The sequence below is a fragment of the Rattus norvegicus genome, chromosome 5 (assembly GCF_021556685.1).
Source record: "Rattus norvegicus strain SHRSP/BbbUtx chromosome 5, alternate assembly SHRSP_T2T, whole genome shotgun sequence".
NCBI classification, from domain to species: Eukaryota; Metazoa; Chordata; class Mammalia; order Rodentia; family Muridae; genus Rattus; species Rattus norvegicus.
Window position 1 is genome coordinate 140,051,975 of NC_141538.1, and position 23,414 is coordinate 140,075,388.

Sequence of the window (23,414 nt, forward strand, 5' to 3'; positions counted from 1 at the left end):
TTCCATCCATTTGCCTATGAATTTCATAAAGTCATTGTTTTTGATAGCTGAGTAATATTCCATTGTGTAGATGTACCACATTTTCTGTATCCATTCCTCTGTCGAAGGGCATCTGGGTTCTTTCCAGCTTCTGGCTATTATAAATAAGGCTGCTATGAACATAGTGGAGCATGTCTCTTTGTTATATGTTGGAGCATCTTTTGGGTATATGCCCAAGAGAGGTATAGCTGGGTCCTCACGGAGTGCAATGTCCAATTTTCTGAGGAACCTCCAGACTGATTTCCAGAATGGTTGTACCAGTCTGCAATCCCACCAACAATGGAGAAGTGTTCCTCTTTCTCCACATCCTTGCCAACATCTGCTGCTGCCGGAGTTTTTGATCTTAGCCATTCTGACTGGTGTGAGGTAGAATCTCAAGGTTGTTTTGATTTGCATTTCTCTTATGACTAAAGATGTTGAACCTTTCTTTAGGTGCTTCTCAGCCATTCAGCATTCCTCAGCTGTGAATTCTTTGTTTAACTCTGAACTCCATTTTTAATAGGGTTATTTGTCTCCGTGCAGTCTAACTTCATGAGTTCTTTGTATATTTTGGATATAAGTCCTCTATCAGCTGTAGGATTGGTAAAGGTCTTTCCCCAATGTGTTGGTTACTGTTTTGTCCTAATGACAGTGTCCTTTGCCTTACAGAAGCTTTGTAGTTTTATGAGATCCCATTTGTCGATTCTTGATCTTATAGCATAAGCCATTGGTGTGAAGTCCTAGCCAGAGTAATCAGACAACAAAAGGAGATCAAAGGGATACAGATTGGAAAGGAAGAAGTCAAAATATCACTATTTGCAGATGATATGATAGTATATTTAAGTGATCCCAAAAGTTCCACCAGAGAACTACTAAACCTGATAAACACCTTCAGCAAAGTGACTTGGTTATAAAATTAACTCAAACAAATCAGTAGCCTTCCTCTACACAAAAGAGAAACAAGCTGAGAAAGAAATTAGGGAAACGACACCCTTCATAATTGTCCCAAACAATATAAAGTACCTCGGTGTGACTTTAACCAAGCAAGTGGAAGATCTGTATGATAAGAACTTCAAGCCTCTGAAGAAAGAAATTAAAGAAGATCTCAGAAGATGGAAAGATCTCCCATGCTCATGGATTGGCAGGATTAATATAGTAAAAATGGCCATTTTACCAAAAGCGATCTACAGATTCAATGCAATCCCCATCAAAATTCCAATCCAATTTTTCATAGAGTTAGAAAAATTTGCAAATTCATCTGGAATAGCAAAAATCCCAGGATAGCTAAAACTATCCTCAACAATAAAAGGACTTCAGGGGGAATCACTATCCCTGAACTCAAGCAGTATAACAGAGCAATGGTGATAAAAACTGCATGGTATTGGTACAGAGACAGACAGATAGACCAATGGAACAGAATTGAAGACCCAGAAACGAACCCACACACCTGTGGTCACTTGATTTTTGACAAAGGAGCCAAAACCATCCAATGGAAAAAAGACAGCATTTTCAGCAAATGGTGCTGGTTCAACTGGAGGTCAGCATGTAGAAGAATGCAGATCGATCCATGCTTATCACCCTGTACAAAGCTTAAGGCCAAGTGGATATAGGACCTCCACATCAAACCAGATGCACTGAAACTAATGGAAGAAAAACTAGGGCAGCATCTCAAACACATGGTCACTGGAGAAAATTTCCTAAACAAAACATAGTTACATCTTTAGAGGTTCCTTGTCTTATTATATCATGTCGGGGCTCTTCTTATTTTAATTCTGTCCTTTAAAAATTTAGGGGGGTAAGGGCAACCTCTAGAAAGTCTCAGAGTCTTGGGATGTAAGAGGCTCCCAGGAGTCAGTGGGGGTGACCTTAGCAGAAATGACCAATGGTGGGGAGATGGAACCTGAAGAAACTTCCTTTAGTAGACAGACAGGACCCCCAGTGGACATGGGGTCACCAACCCAACTTCAAACTTTTGATCTAGAATTGTTTCTATCTAAAGGAAATACAGGGACAAAAGCGGAGCAGAGATGGCAGGAAAGGTCATCCAGTGACCAGCACAACTTGGGATCCATCCCACGGGCAGGCCCCAAGACCTGATACTATATTACTGATACTATGCTGTGCTTGCACACAGGAGCCTAGTGAGGCTGTCCTTTGAGAGAGTCTACTAGCAGCTGACTGAAAGATGCTGACACTTACAGCCAACCATTGGAATGAAGGCAGGGACCCCTATGGAAGAGTTGGGGAAAGGATTGAGGAAAATGAAGGGGATAGCCACCCCATGGAAAGACTAACAGTGTCAAGTAACCTGGAGCCCTAGGATCTCGCAGGGACTAAGCCACCAATCAAAGAGCATACATGGGCTGGTCTATGGACCCCAGAACATATGTAGCAGAAAATTGCCTTGAGTGGCCTCAGTGGGAGAGGATGCGCCTAATCCTGTAGATACTTGATGACCCAGGGAAGGGGGATGGATGCCTGGGTGGGGGCGGTGTGGTGTGGTGAGGTGGAGTAGGTGAGAGAACACACTCTTAGAGGCAAAGGGGAAGGGAATGGGCCGAATAACTCTTGGAGGGGGGACAGGAAGGAGTAACAACATTTGGAATATAAATAAATAAATTAATTAATTAAAAATAAACCAAACCAAAAACTTTAAAAAATATCAAAATTTTTATATGCTATATATCCGCAATTTTCAATACAGTGGCCACTCTATCAGTGTGATTTCATTTTATAGTAATTACCACCTGCTAAAACCTATCTCCAAATATGTTCAAATCGTAGGGCTAAGGTTTCAAAATTCATAATCCTTATTAATAGGTTTTTGTGACTTTTGGATTTTCTGGCTTTAACTGGTTAGTTGGAAGCTATGTTTATTTTCAATATTTGCATAGAAACAAATATAAAAATATTTGTATTTATTTCTATAAGTGTAAAGAGCTCAATTGTACCTGTTGTATTGTTGTAGGGTACCTTCTAATTCCGAGATATTCTAATAGCAAAAAATATGTACTGATATACATTTTTCTTAACAGTGCAGCCTAGTATTAGTACTTAGAGGTCTCACTGTAGGATTTTAACCATTCTCTTTCTGTCCATTCCCTTTCTTTACAGATGGAGAGATTAATACACAGAGAACCTAACTTGTCAGAGTCAGAGCAAGGCAGAGGTGGATCCAGGAATAAGTCCTAAACTTCGTCACTCCTTGCTTAGTTTTAGTTCATTGACTATGCAGCCTAGTGGTAAGTACCCACTCATACCCTCTGTAAGTAGAACTAAGGAGCCCTAACGAATTTATTGTTACTAATTAAATTTATTATCCTTTTTGTTTTAGTTAGGGTTTTATTGCTGTGAAGAGATACCATGACCAAGGCAGCTCTTATAAAGACAAACATTTAGTTGGGGTTGGCTTACAGTTCAGAGATTCAGTTCAGTATCATCATGGTGGGAAGCATGGCAGCAGACATGGTGCTGGAGGAGCAGAGAGTGCGACGTCTTCATCTGCAGGCAGCAAAAGGAAATTGTATGACCAGGGGTAGCTTGAGCATATATAACCTCAAAGCCTGTTCCCACAGTGACACAGTTCCTCCAAGGCCACACCTCCCTGTAGTGCCACTCCCTGTGACCACCATTCAAACATGAGTCTATGGGGGCCAAACTATTCAAACTACCACACTTTCCTGTTTAGTTTATTTTTAAATTTGGTGTATGCATCTGTATGTATGCATGTAGGTTTGTGCAAATGAGTGCAGGTGCTTAGAGAAGTCAGACAGGGCATTGGATCCCCTGAAACCGGAGTTAACAGGAGTTACAGTCACCTGACATGGGCATTGGGAACCAGACTCTGATCCTCTACAAGAGCAGTAAATGCTTTTAATGGCTGAGCCATCTTTCGAAGCCCCTTTCCTTTTCTTTATACCTATAATTCCTTGTGGTTGTTGTTATTAACGTGAATTTTCCAAGTTGGGAAAGGAGATTGGAAGTTTTACTTCTCAAATAGCTAAAATTATTTTCCTGTTTGGCCAGGCTAGAAATTATTAAGAATGGGAAAAGAAAGAAACAAAGAAAAGAAAAACCTGAAATTTAATGAATTTCTTGTCTCTGTGAGCACCACAATCTAAGCACTTTTTGTTGTTGGATTTTTTGTTGTCATTGTTGTTTGTTTTTTAATTTTTGAGACAAGGTTTTACTATGTAGCACCAGCTGACCTAGAGCTTGTTCTGTAGACCAGATTGGCCTCAAACTCACAGATTCCTCTGCCTCTGCCTCCCGAGTGCTAGGGTTAGAGGCGCCCTCCATCATTCCAAGCTCTTCATGCTAGGCACTTATTTCCTTCTTATTTAAGTATAGTGAAGTAGCCATTGCCTCACCACGCTGAAGCACAGTTGTCCAACTTGGTGTTCTCCAGTAGAGACCACCGTACGTAATTTAAATTTTTACATTAAAAAGATAAAAAACAGAAATTAACAATAACATTGTTAATTACATAAAACATATGTAATTTTATGTAAAATATATGTAATTTTTATATCTAAAAATTATTTTGACATGTGACCAACATAAAAGTCTAATTAAAGGTGTTTAGAATCTATTTAGCACATCTTGACTCAGGTCCTAGGTTTATCAGAAATACCTAATTTGTATTTAGATTTAAAAAAAATTGTAGGCTGGAGAGATCGCTCACCAGTTGGGTGCACTGGCTGTTCTTGCAGAGGACACAGGCTGGGTAAGCACAGAGTGGCTCACAACCATCTCTAGACACACACTGTAAAAACATGCTGGCCAACACGCACAGTTACAGGTGACTGTTTTATCCCAAATATATTTAAAAGTTTTCTCAAATAAACGTAAAAGTCTTCTCAGTAGCTGCAGTCAGTTTTTTTTCCCTGAAATTAATGAAAATACACAGAGCTGCATGCAGACTCACCTCTTGCGGGACTGCAGCACATTGCAGGCACTCGCTCAGCTGCTGGTGTGGCTGGCCGCTGCCATGTCAGCGTGGGCAGCAGACGCAGCACTTCCGCTCGTCACTTCCCGCACTTCACAGCTCTACTCTGCTGCCAGGATTGCGGCCCCAAGACTCCCCGGAACACTGTCTTCCCTTCCGTTGTCACCCTTCAAACCTTCCGTTATAGACCTGCCTCGCCCCTCATGTCCTCCTCTTGCCACCGTGCTTTGTTTAGGATAATGTCTACAACACTCTAATGTGTGGATTCATGTGTTGCTCCTCTTTTTCTAGACCCAAACAGTGGCTGTCTTTGTTATTTTTTTCAGTTCTTATTACCTAGCACAAGGCTGGGACCTATATGTTGTCAGTGAATTTTCATTCTAAGCATGAATGAGTAGAATTTCAATAAGTAAGTAGCAGACCGTTTAGAGATTTATTTTGAAAATAGTATGTTTGAAATTTAATGTACATATCAAATTGAATGACATAGAATATGAAGATTTTACTGCTTTTCTCTCCATTCATCTCTTTGAATCTGATGTCTGAGATACGACAGAGGATATGGCATAATCTGTTCAGATTAGTAGCTCATAAGCAGGGTGGGTGCATTCTTAGACACAAATACATACAAAAATGTGTCCATTTGCTGCTTTGTCAGTACCCAAGTGTTCTTTGGTGCTTAACGAGAGAGAACTCAAGTGTTTACTAGGATCTTAGAGTTTATTTGGTTACTTCTCTTGTCCAACCTATACATCCTTCTCAGCTTGGAAAGTTTTCCTAATCCTTGGTAATAAGTGTTAATCCAGCCTTTCTATTTGCTCATTTTAGGGTCTGAGTAGCCACAAGGCAAGCATTATTATCTAAAAATTTCTGACATGAACCTCCTTGCAAAGAATATCCTTTAAGATCCCTCAAATAAGAGTCTGGGGAAAGGCTCAGCAGCTAAGAGAACTTGCTGCTCCTCCAAAGAACTGGAGTTTGAATCCCAAGCCCATGACATGTGGCTCTCAGCCACCTGTAACTTTAGATGCAGGGGATCTGATGCCCTCTTTTTTTTTATTAATTTATTTATTCATTTTACATCCCAATCAGAGAATGCCCCCCTCCTCACAGTCCCACTCTTACACTCCCCCTCTTTCCATTCTCCCCTTTTCCTCAGAGAAGGTACATTTGATTCCCTCTTTTGACCTTTATAGGCACCCGCATACACATGTGCACAGACACTGCACGCATGTACACACATGCACACACACATGTACACATATACACACGTATTTGTGAAACCCTGCATGAGCAAGCACACACACGTACATCTGAATAAATAGTAAAACAAATCTTTTAAGAAAAGATTCCTCTAATTAATAAAAAAGCTATTTTTAAAATCCCTGCTGAGCACACCATAGAGTATAAGCTGGGGCAAGGGTTTATCTGCTTTATTCCGTGATTTTACTATTTAGGGTAGGGAGTGCTAAATAGCAGACGATAACTGTTGTTGAATGAATAGACCTACATAAGCATGTTCACAGATGTTAATTTTATTTTTCTCATTCTTTGACAGCTTCATCCATGTGTAGAATTAATTTTAGTCATTTTACCCCTGTTTCCCTGCATATTCCGTCTCCCTCTTCTGCTGAATCCTTTTTTCTCCTAAGAAGTTGCCCGCCTACTTTCATGTTTTTGTGCTTGCTTGAGCATAAGTAGGAGGTTATTTACTGTAGTATGGGCAACTCTCCAGTGAAGAAAATGATACTTCTCTCACTAGCAGCTATTAACTGGCAATGGTCCCTTAGGTGGAGGGTGAGACCTCATGAATCTGTCCTCCATCCATGATGAAATGTTGGCTGGCCCAGTCTTGGCTGGTCTTGCTCAGATAACCACAGCTGCTGGGGTTCACTGGGGCAATGGCCATGTTGTGTCCTTAAGACATTTTCACAGCATACCTCCTCATCCTCTGGCCCTTACATTCTGTCTGTTCCCTGAGTCTTGGAAGGAGTGATGTAAATGTCCTGTTGAGAGTAGTAGAAGACGACTGCTTATTCTTGGCATGTTGGCTGTTTTTGAATCTCTGCATTAACTGCTTCCAGCACCAATTAGAAGCTCCTCTGACCAAAGCTGAGAACAATACCAAGCTGTGGGTGTAAACACTAGTAGTTAGAAGGCAATTTGACAACTTGTCCATTTAGCAAAGACAACTTATAAGTTCTCCTTTAGGGACTATGGTCATCCAGTCATGGACTTGTTAGTAGGTCTACAGTACCAGGCACGGGTTGCCCTCTGTGGATGTGCCTCAAATCAGAAAGCTGCTGCACAACTATCCTGGTAGGACACTACTGTGCCTTGCAGGGTTCACAGCTGGGTAAGACGCGTCAATTGCTCTTTCCCTCAGCAGCCTGCACGTCACTTTCTAACACACTGAGAGCTAGCCAGCAGGAAGGAAGCCTCCAGCTCAGGTCCAGCTTGAGTGCTCTGTGCTCTGCAACTGTGTGGTTACATTTACAGGGTTTTCCCATCAAATTCTGATGGGCATCCAAGAACAGTGGCAAAACTCTGTATTTGTTGTTCTAAGGACTTTAGAAATCCCCTAACCAAGAGGGAGGTATCCCACTAAGTATTATTTCCATTTATTTGTTGTTTAACTTTTTTGTAGAATGTTATTTTTTATTTTTCTTTCCTTGCTCTTGTCCCAACTAATTCTTACTGCATCCTAATTTCTCACCTTAAAAAGATACTGATAATGCCTGATATGATATATATGAGACAGTTTTGCATTGACTAGTACACGGGTATAGTCGAAGTTAGTTGAATCTGAAATGAAATTAATACATAAATGCCTAAGCCTTCCTTCATCTAGATATGTGCCCTGTCTTCTTGCCAAGCAAGCAAGTTAACAGTCTTTGGTCATTAGATAATGATTTGAGGAACAACTTGCCATAGGTAGGGCTTTCTGTGACAGAATGTGGAAAGCTAGCCCATCTCAGTGTTTTTGTATGTTTTCAGAGTACTGTGTTAGGTCCTACAGCATACCTGATAGACCCTGCATAGCTTGTGTTTTGAAAAGGGTGGTGGGGAAAGTTTGTCTCCTGGCTGCTGTCTCAGGTTCTTGTTCATAGTCTGCATCCTCTCTCTAGAACTCCTATGCTGCTCCTGCAGGAGTCTCCTGGCAGTTACTCTGATCAGTGGGGTGGCTTTGCAGCCTACTTGCTGCAGGAACAGGCAAGGTCCATTCACAGACCTTTGCTGGTATGTACAGAAAGCACCCTCTGTCGGTGAGTAAGGGAGTTAGCAGGACCATCTTAAAGAATAGCACAGCAACCCTGGTTAATCTCTGTCAGCTATATCTTCTATCCACCCACTCGTGCAAATGCAGCTTCTAATCTGCCATCTTACCTGGAAGTTCTTAATTTGAACTTTTAACTCATCATAGGAAACTGATCCTATTTTCTTCTTTCCATGCAGTCTAGGACACCAGCCTAAGGAATGGTACCACCTACATTTATTGGTGGTGATGGAGAATCTTCTCACTCTAACCCAATCTAGAAGCTAAAAAGATATTCCTAGAAATTTTAAGTGATCCTAGATCTAGTCAAGTTGACAATGATAACCATAAAAGGCTATTTCTCACCAACTTAACATCCAAATATATCACTTTAAGCCTGTCCCATAGATTTATGGAAATCTGATAAGGCAGAATGCATTTACTCCAATTTTAAAAAAATCCCCTAGTCTTGAACAGGTCTAAGGTGTAAATGCAGTCTTTTCTAAAACTCATGCAGTCTCTTAACTGTGAACACCTGTAAGCAGCTTCTACACTTCCTATGTACATTGGTGCAGAATAAACACTCCCTTTCCAGAGGGAGGCAATGGGAGCATACCAGGGAAAGAGCCAGCTAGAGCAAGCCTGACCCACGGAAGGTACCAAATCCTGAAACACTTGCCTTTTTCTTTTACTATATAGAAAAACTGAACCTTTTCAAATAAAACCCTCTTCTCTATTTATATCATTTCCTTAGATGAAGTCTCTGAGGTGCGCTTCTTTATTAAGAACTACTAATGCATGCTGCCACAAATACTGAATTATATTTTCTTTCCTTATGACATCCTTTTCTCTTTCTGTAAAATAGACTGGAATGATGTGAAAAAACCTAAGTATGGTCACTTGTCAGAATCTGCATCTCAATACCAAGGTAAGAAAATACTATTTAGCATGAAAAATTATATTCAATATTTCTCACCATAAAAGTTGTTCTTAGAAGTCTGTGTTTACAACTAACTGGCTCTTTAATTCAAAAGCATATATTACCATTTATAGACATGTCTGTCAAAGGAAATTTATTTTCCTTTGATCTGGAACCCTAGATACTGAGTATAAATAATCCAGCTTAGTGTTATTGCTCTAGGCAGAGTTGCTTGGCCTCCGCATTTCCATTTTATTTATTTAGGCTTAGAAGGGAGGCAAAATTGAAAGTTATGCCTCTGCAGTTATTTTTTTTTCTTTTTTTCGGAGCTGGGGACCGAACCCAGGGCCTTGCGCTCGCTAGGCAAGCGCTCTACCACTGAGCTAAGTCCCCAACCCCGCCTCTGCAGTTATTAATAAGCCCTTTTAAACTGAGATAGTTGTAGTAGTTACATTTTGAAGCCCCCATTTAGCTGCAGAACTTTACCTTTCTATCGTTCTGTTTCAGCCTGTTACCTAGTGACCCATGGTTAACATTTGTTTTCTTTAATAGAGCCTGTGGACATCCTGGAGCTAGGTAAGATTGTTTCTCTTGCTGTTCAATAAGGGGTAACTTATGAGACCAGGGACTTGATTGTAAGCAGTTTTAATCCACTAGGAAAAGAACTCCATGAGTCTTTGTTTCATAATCCAGGAATCACTGTTTGCCTAATTGGCATGTAAATAATTTAGGAGTCATATCAAGTCCTACTTATCAGGAGGCTACAGACCAAGATAGCAAAAAGGGAAGGAGTGTGTAGTTACTTACATAGCACACAGCTAAGACAGGAAACCAAAACAAACTGGAAGCAGATCCTCAGTCTACCAGTCCACACTAAAGCAAACCTCCATTGCTCATAGTACATTTAGTGCAATTTTTCTAAAGGAAATTATTAATAGGGTATGTTGAACCAAAATTAAACTCTTTTTAAAAATAAACTTTCATTTGTAAACTACAGAAAAAAACAGATACATCTGTTATAGTAACAAGTCAGACTGATACTGCATTTAGTTTTTATTTTGCATAGTATATTTCAGGACTAAGATTTGAGGAATAAAATTAATGCTTAAGATTCTCAGTTAGCTTTTAAGGTTTCTACATAAACACCAGTCAGTTTCTTAGGGTCCTGTGATGTCCTGTGTCCCACATAAGCGTTGATATTTACTCAAGTATTTTGATATATTTTGTTACTATAATTCTATGTGTTCAGCAGTATTATAGTGATTATCCATTCTCTTCTTGTCTTTCCTTCCTGTAAGATATTTTTTTTTCTGTCAATCCTGATGTAGAAAACAGCAACTAGAGGAGTAGAGGAGGAGTCCAGCAGAATTCCCCGGGTTGTTGAGAGCTGGCTCTGCCATGTAGCCACTTTGTGACTCTGGTCCTTAGTTTTAGCATTAGTTAAGTGGGAATAATAACCTGTCTTGTCCGAGTCTCAGGACTGGAAGATCACCTGAGCTAGTGAATGTGAACGTCATAGCCTGTTCCTTTACACTGGAGAATTGTAATGCGTTTCCTTCTTCTCAGAAGCTGAGCTCACACTTTAAGTACAATCTGACATTCTTGGAAATGAAGCATTATGATCAAATGAGTGAAGTGAAATGATGAAGGGCAAAGTACCTGAGATTTGGTAAACAAATAATAGATAGGCCTTGATTCTTTAGATTTTTCCTCAAGCGTTATGGCACTAATATGTAAGTAAGAAAACCATGAGCATGGAGTTGGACAGGCTTGACTCAATTCCTCTTCTCTACTCCAAGCAAATTAATCTTTCTGACATACTCCCTCATCTTTAAAATGAACATGAAACAAAGATGCTGAGCTAATGTGATGTGAGCAGGCCAAGGGAGCACAGTCATAGCTGCTGCTGGTTTTGGTCTTGTTGCTAATTTCAGTCATGGTAACAGTTGTAGCTCAGCTCACTACCTGGGCGTGTTGTAAACTGCATGTTTACAGTGAGTTTTGTTACACATGGTACATGAAGAACATCAGTTGGCAAAGGAGTTTATAACTTGGAAGTACGATTTTCCTTAGAGTGATTGGTGACACAGATGTATTCTCTGATATACATTAAGGCTTCATGATCTATTTTTCCGATGAGAATTGAGAGTCAAAGACTTCCAAAGCCTTCACTCTGAAGAAGACCCTAAAATAATCTGCTTTGGAGGGCTGCCTGGCATGTTCAAAGCCCTGGTTTGATAATAAGAGTAATAATTATTATTTGCTTTGGTACAGCATTTGAAAATTTGACCCTTTAGATTGCTTATTGAATATCTTGAGTACCTCACCTTGTTAGGAATTTAATTGTCTCTCCAGGTAAATTGTTTCATATTAGACAGGTATCCATTGAGCCAAATATGTTTTCTCATAATTTCTGTTAACCGTGTTCTAACTTTGGGCCGTACAGAAGAAAGTCCGCTTTCTGCTTATTAGGTGGCAGTTCCAGGGACTGGCTGCTCTCTGCCTCCCTGCCACTTTTACAGTGCAGCCATTGTCACCTCACACCAAGGTAACAGTGCAGCTTGAGCGACTGTCCCCTAAACATATGAGTATTCTATTTCTCCTTAACATATGCATTAGTTCCTTGTCTTGATGTTATAGCAGAATACTTAACAAAAGCAAGTTAGGAAGAAGGGTTTCTTTAGTTTGAGTTCATACTCATGGACAGTGGTGTCAGGAGCTTCAGACAGCTAGCCATCCATATCCACAAGCAGGAAGCAGAGGGAGATGAGTGCCTCTACTCAGCTAAATCTCAACATCTTATCTATTCTGGAACCCATTGAGTGGTGGTGTTTACAGTCCCTGTGATTCTTTCCACTTCGGTTAACCCGCTCATAAATTTGTTTCTAGCTCCTATTGTGTTGACTGTATTAACCATGTGGTATAAAGAATCCTTTAATACCCACACTCTGTCTATATCTCTTTTTGAAACTTTTCTCTGAAACAGTTTGCTCTTGCTTTGACTCCTGCTTATCTTATCCTTTTATACTTAGGAGCCCGAATGCTATTGCCTCTGGGAAGCCTTCCACAAACCTTCTGCGTGCTCCTACAGCACCCTCCACCTCTCCAAGTGCAGCTCTCACCACACCTTTCTGCCATGGATCACTTAGTTTCTGTCCTTCACTAGACTGAAGCTCACAGGAACGAGGGCAATATTTTGATCATGGTTGTATCTGCAGTGCCCAGCACAATACTGTAAATAAGTCTTGGAAGAATGGGTGAGGAAATGACTCTGAGAACTTGCTTTCTTACTTGTGACTAATGTTAATGGATTATTTCTTTCGTTGGTTCACAGGTGACATATTTTCAGAACTCTAACACAAAGTCACCATTTTTATTTTGTGTGCTATCTCTCTCAGAGTCAGGCCAAAGTTAATGCCTACATGTGATGTTACTAGTCCAGGACAGAAGTAGGACTTGTGTGCTTCTTTCTTGCTTTCATTTACCAAAACGTTGGCTAAGCTGCACTAAACTTCAAGGCACTGTGTTCAACAGTAAGGGTTGAATAAACAGTCCCCATCCATAAAGACTTTAACTAGCTCACCACAGCGATATGACGGGATGAGTATGGAAGGAGCTGAAAGGGGATGAGGAAAATCAGAAAGCTTTGCACATAAAATAGTGGTTTTGTTGAGTGCTTTCAGTGTGCAGAGGTGGGATGGTATGAGGTGCTAAGGTAGGAGGCCAAGCAAAGTATCCGAAGTTTGTTTGAGGAAAGCCTTTGCTTCCATCCAGAATAAGCTGCATGATTCTGGGCCTGTGAAGCCTCTTGAACCCAAACCTTCAGAAAGCACAGCTTTTCTTCATTGACTGGAAAGATGAGCTTATTTCTATTTCATAACAACCTCAAGTAACCTTTCTTTTTCTTTTTTTCCTCAGTGAAGAAACTACATGAAAATGTTATTCAGTGTCACAGCTGAAACTTTTTTTGTTTGGTTTATTTGGGATGGTGTTGTTTTGTTGTTGTTATTTTGGGGTTTTGTTTGGATGTGTGGTTTTTGTTTTACCCAACCTTCTGCTCTAGTCTCAAGGCATTTGATAAAAGACGGTACATACTAAATCACTCATACTTCTCTGCATGAATGTTTTAAAACCCCAAACCAGACAGTTGGAATGTATATTAATGAGCTCCTAGCACACTGAGTCTGGGGGCTAAGCTGCCACTTGAAACTCCCTCCCCTTGTTAGCCAGGTATTTGAGGAGCACCTGGCTTTTAGCTAAGAGGTTTCTTTGTGGTATATTTGAGAAACACTAATAATACAATTATGTTCCTGTTATTTATTTTCAAAAGTTAATTTTTGGTTAGATGTTTTACTGTTATCTGATCCATTAAAATGTCAACCTAACAGTTTCAAAGGGTTCTGGATGATATTTTGTGAGTTCAACTTAACGTTAGATATTTTAGAACAACTGGAATTATTGGGGCTATATATGCTACCATGTATTAATCATCTGGAAAATGCCAAGAACACAGTGCGAAAGGTATGCGTTATTAAGAGAACCCACTCAGGCAAATTATTTAAATTGATTGTAAAATTACTTGGAGCAGTGCTCCTGATGCTGGGATAGACAGATTAATGAGAAGAACAGAACAGCATCCAGAGATAGATCTAATAATATATAAAACAAAATAGAAAAGCAAAGTGATTTCAAATCCATGGAGAAAAAAATAGTTTATTCAGTAGATGACATTGGAGCACATTTACTAGGGAAAAAAGTAAGAAAGGAAAGCTAGATGCTTGCCTCATTTATTTTATAAACTAAATTACAAGAAGACCAAATGCTTACATATGAAAAAACAAACTGGAGACATTCTTGAAGAAAAAATGAATTAATATTTTTTATAATATCGGTGAGGAAAATGTGATATGAAATCCAAGAAGCCATAAAAGGGATGGTGGAGAAACATAAGGGCAAACCCTTCCGAATGAGACAAGCATTTTAATGATATAGATGAAGGGCTAATGTTTGCAAAGACCTTAAACTCTGTGAGAAATGGAAGTTTGTTACAGAAAGATAGCTAAAAATAAAAACTAGTTACTAAGCCTCCAAAGGTCTTCAACCTTTTCAATAATCAAAGAACAGTCCAAAAAGTATACTTGCATTTCATTTTGTTTTGTTATGTTTACTGTTAAGATTTATCAAATTTCCTAGCACATGAGAAGCTAGGGCAGTAGCACTGCTAGTTTGAGGTCAGCCTAGGGTAAGTACCAAGTTTCATGCCAGACTGGGCTGTATAAGTGAGACCCTGTCTTTAAAAAAAATCAAAAGCTAGAAATTGTCAAAACATAATTTTAGCAAAGGCATGAAATATATATTTATAATGCTTATTTATCTATTCTTTGAGAATTGTAGATGTGCACAGAGTGTGGCTTGGTCATGCCTACCCTCTCTTCACTCATGTCTTGTGATTTAACAGAGATAGAAATACTCTTTGCAGAGGATGTTTCTTTGGGTCAAAGCCTAAAATACCCAGTTTGTCGGTTAATCCTCCTCTTGGGTATTCCCCTAGGAAGACCATCTTAGTCAGACTTCCATCACTAACTCAGACCTGAGAGTAGGAGGAAGCAAGAGAGGGTGGTGGTGTGAATATGACCAAAGTGCTTTATATGCTGTACAAAGTATCCTAATGAAACACATGGTGTATAATTAATGTATGTTAATAACAGCATAAGAAGCTCAATGCAAGAGAATTAAGGGAGGAGAGATTTATTTTAGGTTGTTGTTTCAGAAGTTTTGGTCATGGTCAGCCAGCCTTGTTGCTTTTAGGTCTATAGGAAAGCAGATGTATCAGGGAAGAAGGAAGGAGGGAGGGATGGAGGGAGGGAGGGACGGAGGGAAGGAAGGGAAGAAGGAAGGAAGGAAGGAAGGAAGGAAGGAAGGAAGGAAGGAAGAAAGGTGATTGTCTTATTGTAAAGAAGGTAAAGAAGAGTAACAGAAAGAGATTAGATAAACCCTTCAAAGGCACACACCAAGCAACCAGCCTCTGAATTAGATTCCATCTTCTACCATGTGACCACCTCCCAGGAATCTGCTGACTGCTGACAGTCTGAATCTTTGAATAGGTGAAGCCATTGATAAGGTCAGAGCCCTCATGATGTATTCATCTGTGAGAACACCTCCTCAGAGGCCCAGGAAGAGGCCTTAATAAGCTCCTAAGGGTCTTTCAGTCCAACCAAGTTAACAGTTAAGACTATCAGAAAGATCATTTTAAAAGTACAGGTGGGTACACAGAGATATGGACTAAGAAATCAGGTAGCACTTAGATGACCATCACACGTTGCTAGGATCTGTTAGGTTACAGGGCATACGCACAACTAAACAGTGCTTTGACAGTGATCAAAGACGTTGATCATTATTATTGCTCTTAAGGACTTTCCTTTGCACATCTAAGTAGAATGAAGTGGATCCCTAAGGGGAAAAACCAGTCAGAGTAGGCTTGCTTCAATAGGCTTGCTTCTTTGTAGCTTGCATCAGCTTTCACACCGCTCGATCCCTTTCAGATGTTTAGCCCATTTCATGTGCTAGGTGTGTCTTATACAGCAGAATGCAAGGTAAATTCCATAAGGTAGGGATTTTGGTTAAAGTGCCTACTCTATGAAAGTGCAGTAAACATGTGTTGAATAAGTAATTGAAAACTCAAATTATAACATTTGAATGCTTTAAATAACACGGACACTTTTAAACACTTGTTTTATATGTGCTTAAATTATAAAATATTATATGTTTGTTAGTAATATTAGTCAAGTGATTGTAGATCCCAAGTATGAACTAAATTTCCCTTTACTGGGTTTGGAGAGGTGGTTTAACAATTAAGATCACTTGCTGCTCCTGAAGAGGACCTCAGTTTGGTTCCCAGCACCTAGGTCAGGTGGCTCATCTCTAACTCTAAGGAGATCTGAGGCCCTTTTTTTTGGGACTCTGTGGACACCCACACACATGTGTACATGCTCAAACATTGACATAACATACATAATTAAATTAGCAAAAATAAAATATAAAATTTTCCTATACTACGTTCTCACGGCGATCTGTTTTACCTTGTTAAACTTACCTCATTACAGTATTACTTGTGCAAGTAAGTTTAATATTCTGCTCATCTGAAAGTGTCGGAACATATAACACAGTTCTTCATACTTGAAAGGATATTATGTATTTATCAGATGAATTTATATACAATTGTATGCATCATATATGCAACTATCTCTGTCTTTCAGATGAGTAAACGGAGGCTTGGAAGGTTAAATTTGCCCAAGATATTTGCTATAAAAGCAACATTTTTTGACTTATACTTAAACTAAATCTTAACATATACCTTGTTTACTGTCATTTCTTTTGTGATTATTTTAATGCTTGCAGATTCAGAATCATATAATAGTTTACTTTATGATAAACATGAAAGAATGTGTTTAAATAGTCTGATAGGTTAGTTTTTCCTGTCTCTTCTCTTCCTTTTCCTCCCTCCCTCCCTCCCTCCCTCCCTCCCTCCCTCCCTCTCTTCTCTCCTGAAAACCAAGGGGCAGTCAAATAGAAGGAAAAAATTATGGTTCAAATCAATTAGCCATCATGGTGGGTGGGCTGCCCTGAACAAATTCCTCTTTACTCAGTAATAGGAGATTTTCTACATGGTATATGCCTGGGGCTTCTGGCCTTTTACCTTATAGCATGGGAATTGATTAGCATGGTTGATAGGTATAATAGGCAACTGTAACTAATACTATCATAATTCCTAAAACCAGAGTCTCTTGGGTACTTTTGATCAGAACTCAAGCTAATAAAAGCAATTGCCCAGAATTGGCCATACCTTTAACCTGTGCTGCTTCCTATCACATTAGGCATGAGCCATATATACATTTTAAAATTATTTGAAGTCAAATAAAATTTAGAATTTAGTTCCCTACACTAGTCACGTTTAAAATATTCAGAAGTTATATGTATCTAGTGTTATCTTACTGGATACATAGTTCATTTCTGTCAGCATAGAAAAGTTGAACTGGAGTTGCTGCTCTTGATGGTGGAGAGCTTAAGGGTCACAGTTCAGTGAAATCCAAGATTTAAAGTTTGATTTAAGTCTTTCATTTGTAAGGATGTAATAATAATTTGCAATGTTTTCTTTTTCTAATAGCAAGTAATGATAACATTATTCAGTCTTTAACTTAAGACCTTCTCGGCTAATAGTTATAATACTATCAAAATTAAATTTTGGTAACCTCTTTAAATCTTCATTCCAGGAAGTTACCCTTTCATTTACTGTATGGACTGTCTAGTCATGTTGTGTAATCATTGACTGGTTTGTGAGAAATTTCAGAACCCTGGCCAGACTTAGTTGCTTAGTTATGGACGGTGGGAAAGGGACAAAACAGCAGGTATAAAGTCATAGAGTGTGAAGTCTTGGCATCGTCTTTGTAGTGATTTAGATATCATTATTCAGTGACTCATTTTTATTCCCAGCATCTAGTGCTTTTTGTATGGGCCAAAGGGGCCTTGTGCTGCTCCACCTCAGAGGAAACTTCAAGAAATGCTGGTTTGCTACAGTGTTTTAGCTTGTGAGAGTCTCTGGGACCTTCCCTGCTCCATCATGGGGTCACCTCTAGGTGGGTATTAGGGGGAAACTGTACATTGCTTTAATTTTGAAATAAAGAATTGGTAATCTTTTCGTCATTCAATGCTATTCGTATATAATAGCCTATGCCTTTCTATGTTGTCCTGGCCTCTGTCAACCTTAAGAATTGCTTCTCTTGTTCAACCGCTCTTTACACTTTCTAGAGTTCCTTAAGGCAGTATGAAGAGATGATTCTGTAGACAGCCAGTCTCCCCTTCCTTACTGCCATCAGGATTGCTTCCCAAGCCCTACTTGGGTTAGATTATCACATACTCTCCATTCTGTACGTAGCACAGTACAGCATTCTGTGCTGGGAGTGGCGATTTAAAAGGTGAGGGCTAGAGTGTATTTATCTCACTCATGTTGCTTTCCCTCCCCTGAAATCTTCTTGCTCATATCTCTAGGTAGTCTTCGCTTTATACCTGCTAAGCTGTGACGTGGGGTTAAGCCATATTGGGTGCTAAGTCATGCTACCTGACAGCGTTTCAGGGCCTCTTTAGGAGTCAGATTGTGCAAAGCAAACAATTCTCCTACCACCTTCTGCCTTTTCTGCTTTCTGTGGACTTCTTGATACTTCTTTACTACCCTATATAGGGAATACTAATATACCCTACTTCAGAATTTTTGGTCAGTATAGGAACTAACATGAAAAACAGTGAAAGTCATCTTAAGCCTGATTTTCAAGTGTTAATTTAAAAAGACTCACCCAGGGCACTTGGATTCTTCCCTCTAAGATCATTTTTGATTAAGATCAAATAGGAAAGCAAACGTTTAAATTAGTCTGCTAAAGGTTTACTTACTGTTCGTGTAAAGCGCATCCTGAAAGCATCTTTTTAGGAAGTTATCTGTGATGGGGATTTCTGTTTCCTTTACAGGTCATTTTACCTGGGACAAATACCTAAAAGAAACAAGTTCAGTCCCAGCACCTGTCCATTGCTTCAAGCAGGTAATTGATTTTCAACATCATTAGTAGGTGGGAGACAGTGTTTTCTGGTGCTTGAGTAATCTGATCATGAGGTAGGAGCCCTTTGACTTCTTACCTGAGGATTCCAACGTAAAATTTTATTAGAAGGACCCAAGTAAAAGTTGGTCACTGAGTTTAATTTAGCACCAGGCATTTCCCTGACTTCATTCCAAGTAACACCTTCTTTCCTCCAAGGTAATTCTGTTACTAATTATACTGAGTCTTTTTTCCCCTGTAGCTCTTAATTCAGAGAGACAGAAAAGAGGATTGTGGATTTTAGCTAGTTCTTGAATATAGAGCAGTATTTTCCTGTGTTCAACACCTCTGTCACAATCTTACCTTTCTTTAAAAACACAGAACCCAGCCTTAATAAGTGACATTTTTGGAGTAATTTAGAGCCTCCCACATTAAATTAAGTGTTCCAGACAATGTGTGGGTGTTGTTGCCATGTCTGTGTAATAAGGTTGGTGAGTACAGTAGTGCACTGTTGCTAAACAGCAAGATGTCACCAGTTCTCCACATGACCCTCCTTTAGTCCTCAAGCGTTTCCTCATCAATGCTTCACTTGTCTACGAAAACAGACATAATTCTGGTTAACTGAGATAGTATAGTCTAAACATATTTTTACCTAAAACATTCTTCAGTCAAAATACACTAAGCAGTAGCTTTCGAGACACCAAAGATCCAGCAACTGAACAGTGATGTGAGAAATGGGAACAAATGAGCTCGGCCTGTGTGATCTGTCTTCTCACTGCCTGGACCAGATCGTCTTCACCATCAGACGCCCTAATTCAAGCATACGGAACCAAGAGTCCAGGCACATTGAAGTAGCTAGAATTTACAGGGAAGTGTGTCGGAGAAGACGGGTGTTTAACATAACAAAGCCGAACAGGCCTACAGGGGCTCATCTTTAATTACACAGGAAAGCAATGCTGCTGAGTAACAGGAACCTACTTCAGACAATGCAAAGTCAATCTGAATATTAGAAGACAGCTGATACCCACATAAGACTGAGCATAGTTCCTGGAAAACTCTTTTATTAATTGGGCATTGGGAGAATACTCAGAAAGTCCTTTTAAAATAAGTCATACCCTGAACAGTGCTCTATACTCTCATAAAAAAAATCATAAAAACAACACTTAAAGGGCTCAATCTGCCCTTAGGAAACTTTATCTAGAAACAAATCATAAGAGATCTATAGAAAAATAAAATATCTAATACTCAGTGATAGAACCCACAGTACCTAAATCCAGTCAAAGATCACTGGGCGTGCAGAGGCAGAGGAGTGCAGTCAGTAGTGAAGAGAATAATTGATTGGTTCAAACGACTCAGGACTATACAGAGCACAGAACAGCAGGTAAAACCTTAAACTATTAGTTTAATTATTTAATAGGTTCAAAATGTAAGTAGAGAAATGAGATGTATCAAAACTCAACTATGTGTAAAATTAAAAATACTCTGGTTAGTATTAATGTTAGAAGAAAATATTAAGCTTTGAGACACAGAAACAGAAATTATCCAAAGTGAACCACAGAGAGAAAGCAGTTCAGATATAAATGAAAAGAGAGCAGCAAGCCATGGCTTCTGCTCGCCACATAGATGTGTAATCGGAGTTCCCAAAGAGAAGGGAAAGAGAAAAGAGTGTGTGAGGCTAAGATAGCCCCATACATTTTTTAAATGGTTGTGTTTTAAAAGAAGACATCGATGAGTAAAAGATAACAGAGCAAAAGGGATTCTCATATGCTGTTAGCAAAAATACAGTGTCTTACTATTGACAGAAAACATACTACTGAAGGGGAAAAAGCCCTTAGAATTGAATAATTTAACTAAAAAAATTACCTCTGTATTAAGTTAGTATTCTAGTTAATGATTTAAAATAATCCAGCAAGATATATAACACAAGAGAAACTTCCACTTAAAAATAGCAGCCAAAGGGTTGTGGTGGACTTACAAATATCCACCTAAGATATAGAAAATATCTCACTAAAATAAGCTCTGTGATAATTAAAAATCATAAAAGGAGGCGCTGAGGAGATGGCTCAGTCAGTAAAAGGCTTGTTGCTCAGACTCCCTAGCACCCAGATGAGAACACAGTGTGACAGCCTGCACCTGTAGACAGACATCACCAACCTCTGACTGCCACACACACACATGCACACACACACACATACACATGCACACGTACACACACACACACACACACACACACACACACGCGCGCGCGCGAGATAAGAAAGAACAACTGAGGAAATCATCTGACTTTGACCTCCAGCATACATATGCATACATATACATGTGCAGACACATAAATATGTACACATAGAGTATACCACAAAATACATAAAGGAACATTTTCAGAATTATAAACTTCTGTTCTTCAAAATCCATACCCAAAATTTGTAGAAGAATCAGAAGAGAAATGAACTAGAGGAGAAATGAACACAATGGATAAAAGAAATAATCTTTTGAAAAGATAAACAAAATCAACAAGCCTTAACTAAAGGAAGAGTGAGGGCCCAGATAAAATTCCAGATGAAAGTAGAAACATCACAACTTAGAGTAGAAATGATTTTTGAAAAAAAATAGGAAATGCTAATAAAATAGAAAAATTTTAAGACCTGTATAACCTATCAAAGTTGAACCAAGAAGATATGAAAACCAGAACGGGGCTCTAGAAAGATGGCTGCGTGGACCAGAGCACATGTATGTATGTATGTATGTATGTATGTATGTATGTATGTATGTATGTATGTATGTATGTATGTGATGTACGGCCTCAGACACCCTATACAGTGGAGTATGAACTTGAACTTCTGATCCTCCTGCATCTGCATCCTAGTTTGTGCAGTGTTGGGAGTTGAATCCCAGGCTTTTTACACAGTGGGCAAGCACTCTACCCACTGAACCACACCCCAAGCTCCTGAATTTATCCAAACTTAAAGATCTAACACTAATGCATCTCAAATCATGAAAGAAAAGGATCATTGTATGTGTCTGCAACAGGGAAACAAGGATGAGGTGTAAAAAGTAGCAAGTCATACTCTGTTTGAAAATGTTAGAATGTTATTTAGCACCTGTGTGCTGAGTTTTAAAGATTAGAAATCAACTGAAATGGGAAGGGGGACCCTTCTCCACCTATTCTGTTGAGCTTGAAATACCTGTTGCCAAAGGCTGAAAACAACATAAGAAAACCCTAGAACAATAAACCCTGATAGACAAAAATGCAAATATCCTCAAGAAAATACTTGCAAATTAAAACCAAAAGCTTGCCAGATCATATACCATGTTCAGGTTGGTTTGTTTCCAGACATGTAAGAATGCTTCAGAATACGCAAGTCAAATACTTATTATATAATGTATACATAATACATGCAATGAATTATAAAATTCACATGATCATCTTAATAGGTGCAGAAACAGCAGCATAGCTTTTAGTGTTCTTCATGATAGAAGTCCTGAATATATTAGGTATAGAAGGATTGTACCTTAACGTGATAAAGCTTGTGTCTGACAGACATTTAGGCAGCATCTTACTGAATAGAGAAAACTGAAAGCATTTTCTCCCAGGTAATATTAGAAACTATCCTGCTGTTGTGGTTTACATGGCCCTTAAAATTTAGTATTGCCACAGCTCTTCTGTAGTATAATACTAGAAACTTTAACCAGAGCACTTAGGCAAGAGATAGAAGGAAAAGCCAATTAGCCTACTCTTGTCAGATGATACAGTTGTGCCGGAGGTGAGGGGATAGAGGCATGAGTCCACACTGTTGCTCTTAGCAGCCTGAGCAGTTCCCTGATCTTTTACAGACCTTGACTCAAAAAATACTTACATTCCTGGCTTTGATGCAGAAAAGAACTTCATAATGGAGCATTATGAAACAATTGTTCATTTTTATTATTAACTGTGGTTCAATCTATACCTTATTATGAGACAAACATAGGTATGGACTTGTGAAGGGAAAGTTGTAATTACTTTTCAACATTAGTTATATGTACTACCAACAATGCAAATATCCATCAATAAGTGAGCGAAATGGAGTATGTCCATCCAAGGTTAATTAATAACTTTTGGGCTCTCTGCAGAGAGGGAAATGGAAAAAGCTCCTAACAATAGGGTTTCTTTAGGATGATGAAGATATTACAAAAATAGGTGTGGTGTTTGTACAACCATGAATATGCTAAAAAGCATTGAGTCATATGCTATAAAGGAGTTAGCTTTTGATGTATGTATGGGTCACACATAAACCTATCATCATTCAGCCATTCTTTTAGAAGTTTTTGCAAGAGAAAAGAAAGTGACCCTCCATCTATCTGAAGATGTAGTAAATAGCAGATCTGAAATATTTGGGGAAAGCCAGGTGTAGTGTTGTACATCTATAATCCTAGTACTTAGGAGGCTGAGGTAGCAGGAGCACAGTAATTAGAGGCCTGCCTGAGCAGTATAGTGAGATCCAGGTACAGCTGGACTATGGTTGAGACACCTCAAAAAAATGGGGGTGGGTGGGTAAAAGGGTTTCTGTACTGACATATATAGATAATATTTTTGTTGTTGCTACCTAGACAATACAATAACAGCATTTATATTAGTTATTAATACAGATGCCGAGATTATCCCAGCATTCAAGAGGATTATGAATTCTAGAACAGACTGAACTACAGAGTAAGGCT

At 39.1% G+C, this 23,414-nt stretch overlaps 1 protein-coding gene across 45 annotated transcripts in view; it reads left to right on the plus strand.

The window, feature by feature from the left end:
- Nucleotides 1-23,414, plus strand: part of Scmh1 (Scm polycomb group protein homolog 1) — a 124,621-nt gene that overhangs the window by 34,829 nt on the left and 66,378 nt on the right. For 10 of the 45 annotated variants that reach the window (XR_015619863.1, XR_015619870.1, XR_015619866.1 and 7 more), the window contains 5 exons: nt 3,133-3,260; nt 9,088-9,150; nt 9,694-9,717; nt 17,632-17,774; nt 18,658-18,728. Coding sequence is in view for 30 of the 45 variants with exons in the window: in XM_087549919.1 (XP_087406045.1) it covers nt 17,699-17,774; nt 18,658-18,728 (147 nt within the window). In the remaining 15 variants the exon portion in view is untranslated. Of the gene's footprint in view, nt 1-3,132; nt 3,261-8,094; nt 8,233-9,087; nt 9,151-9,693; nt 9,718-12,173; nt 12,399-17,631; nt 17,775-18,657; nt 18,729-23,414 lie in introns of those variants that run through there. The other 35 variants (XR_015619859.1, XR_015619861.1, XR_015619862.1 and 32 more) reach the window with 9 other exon arrangements.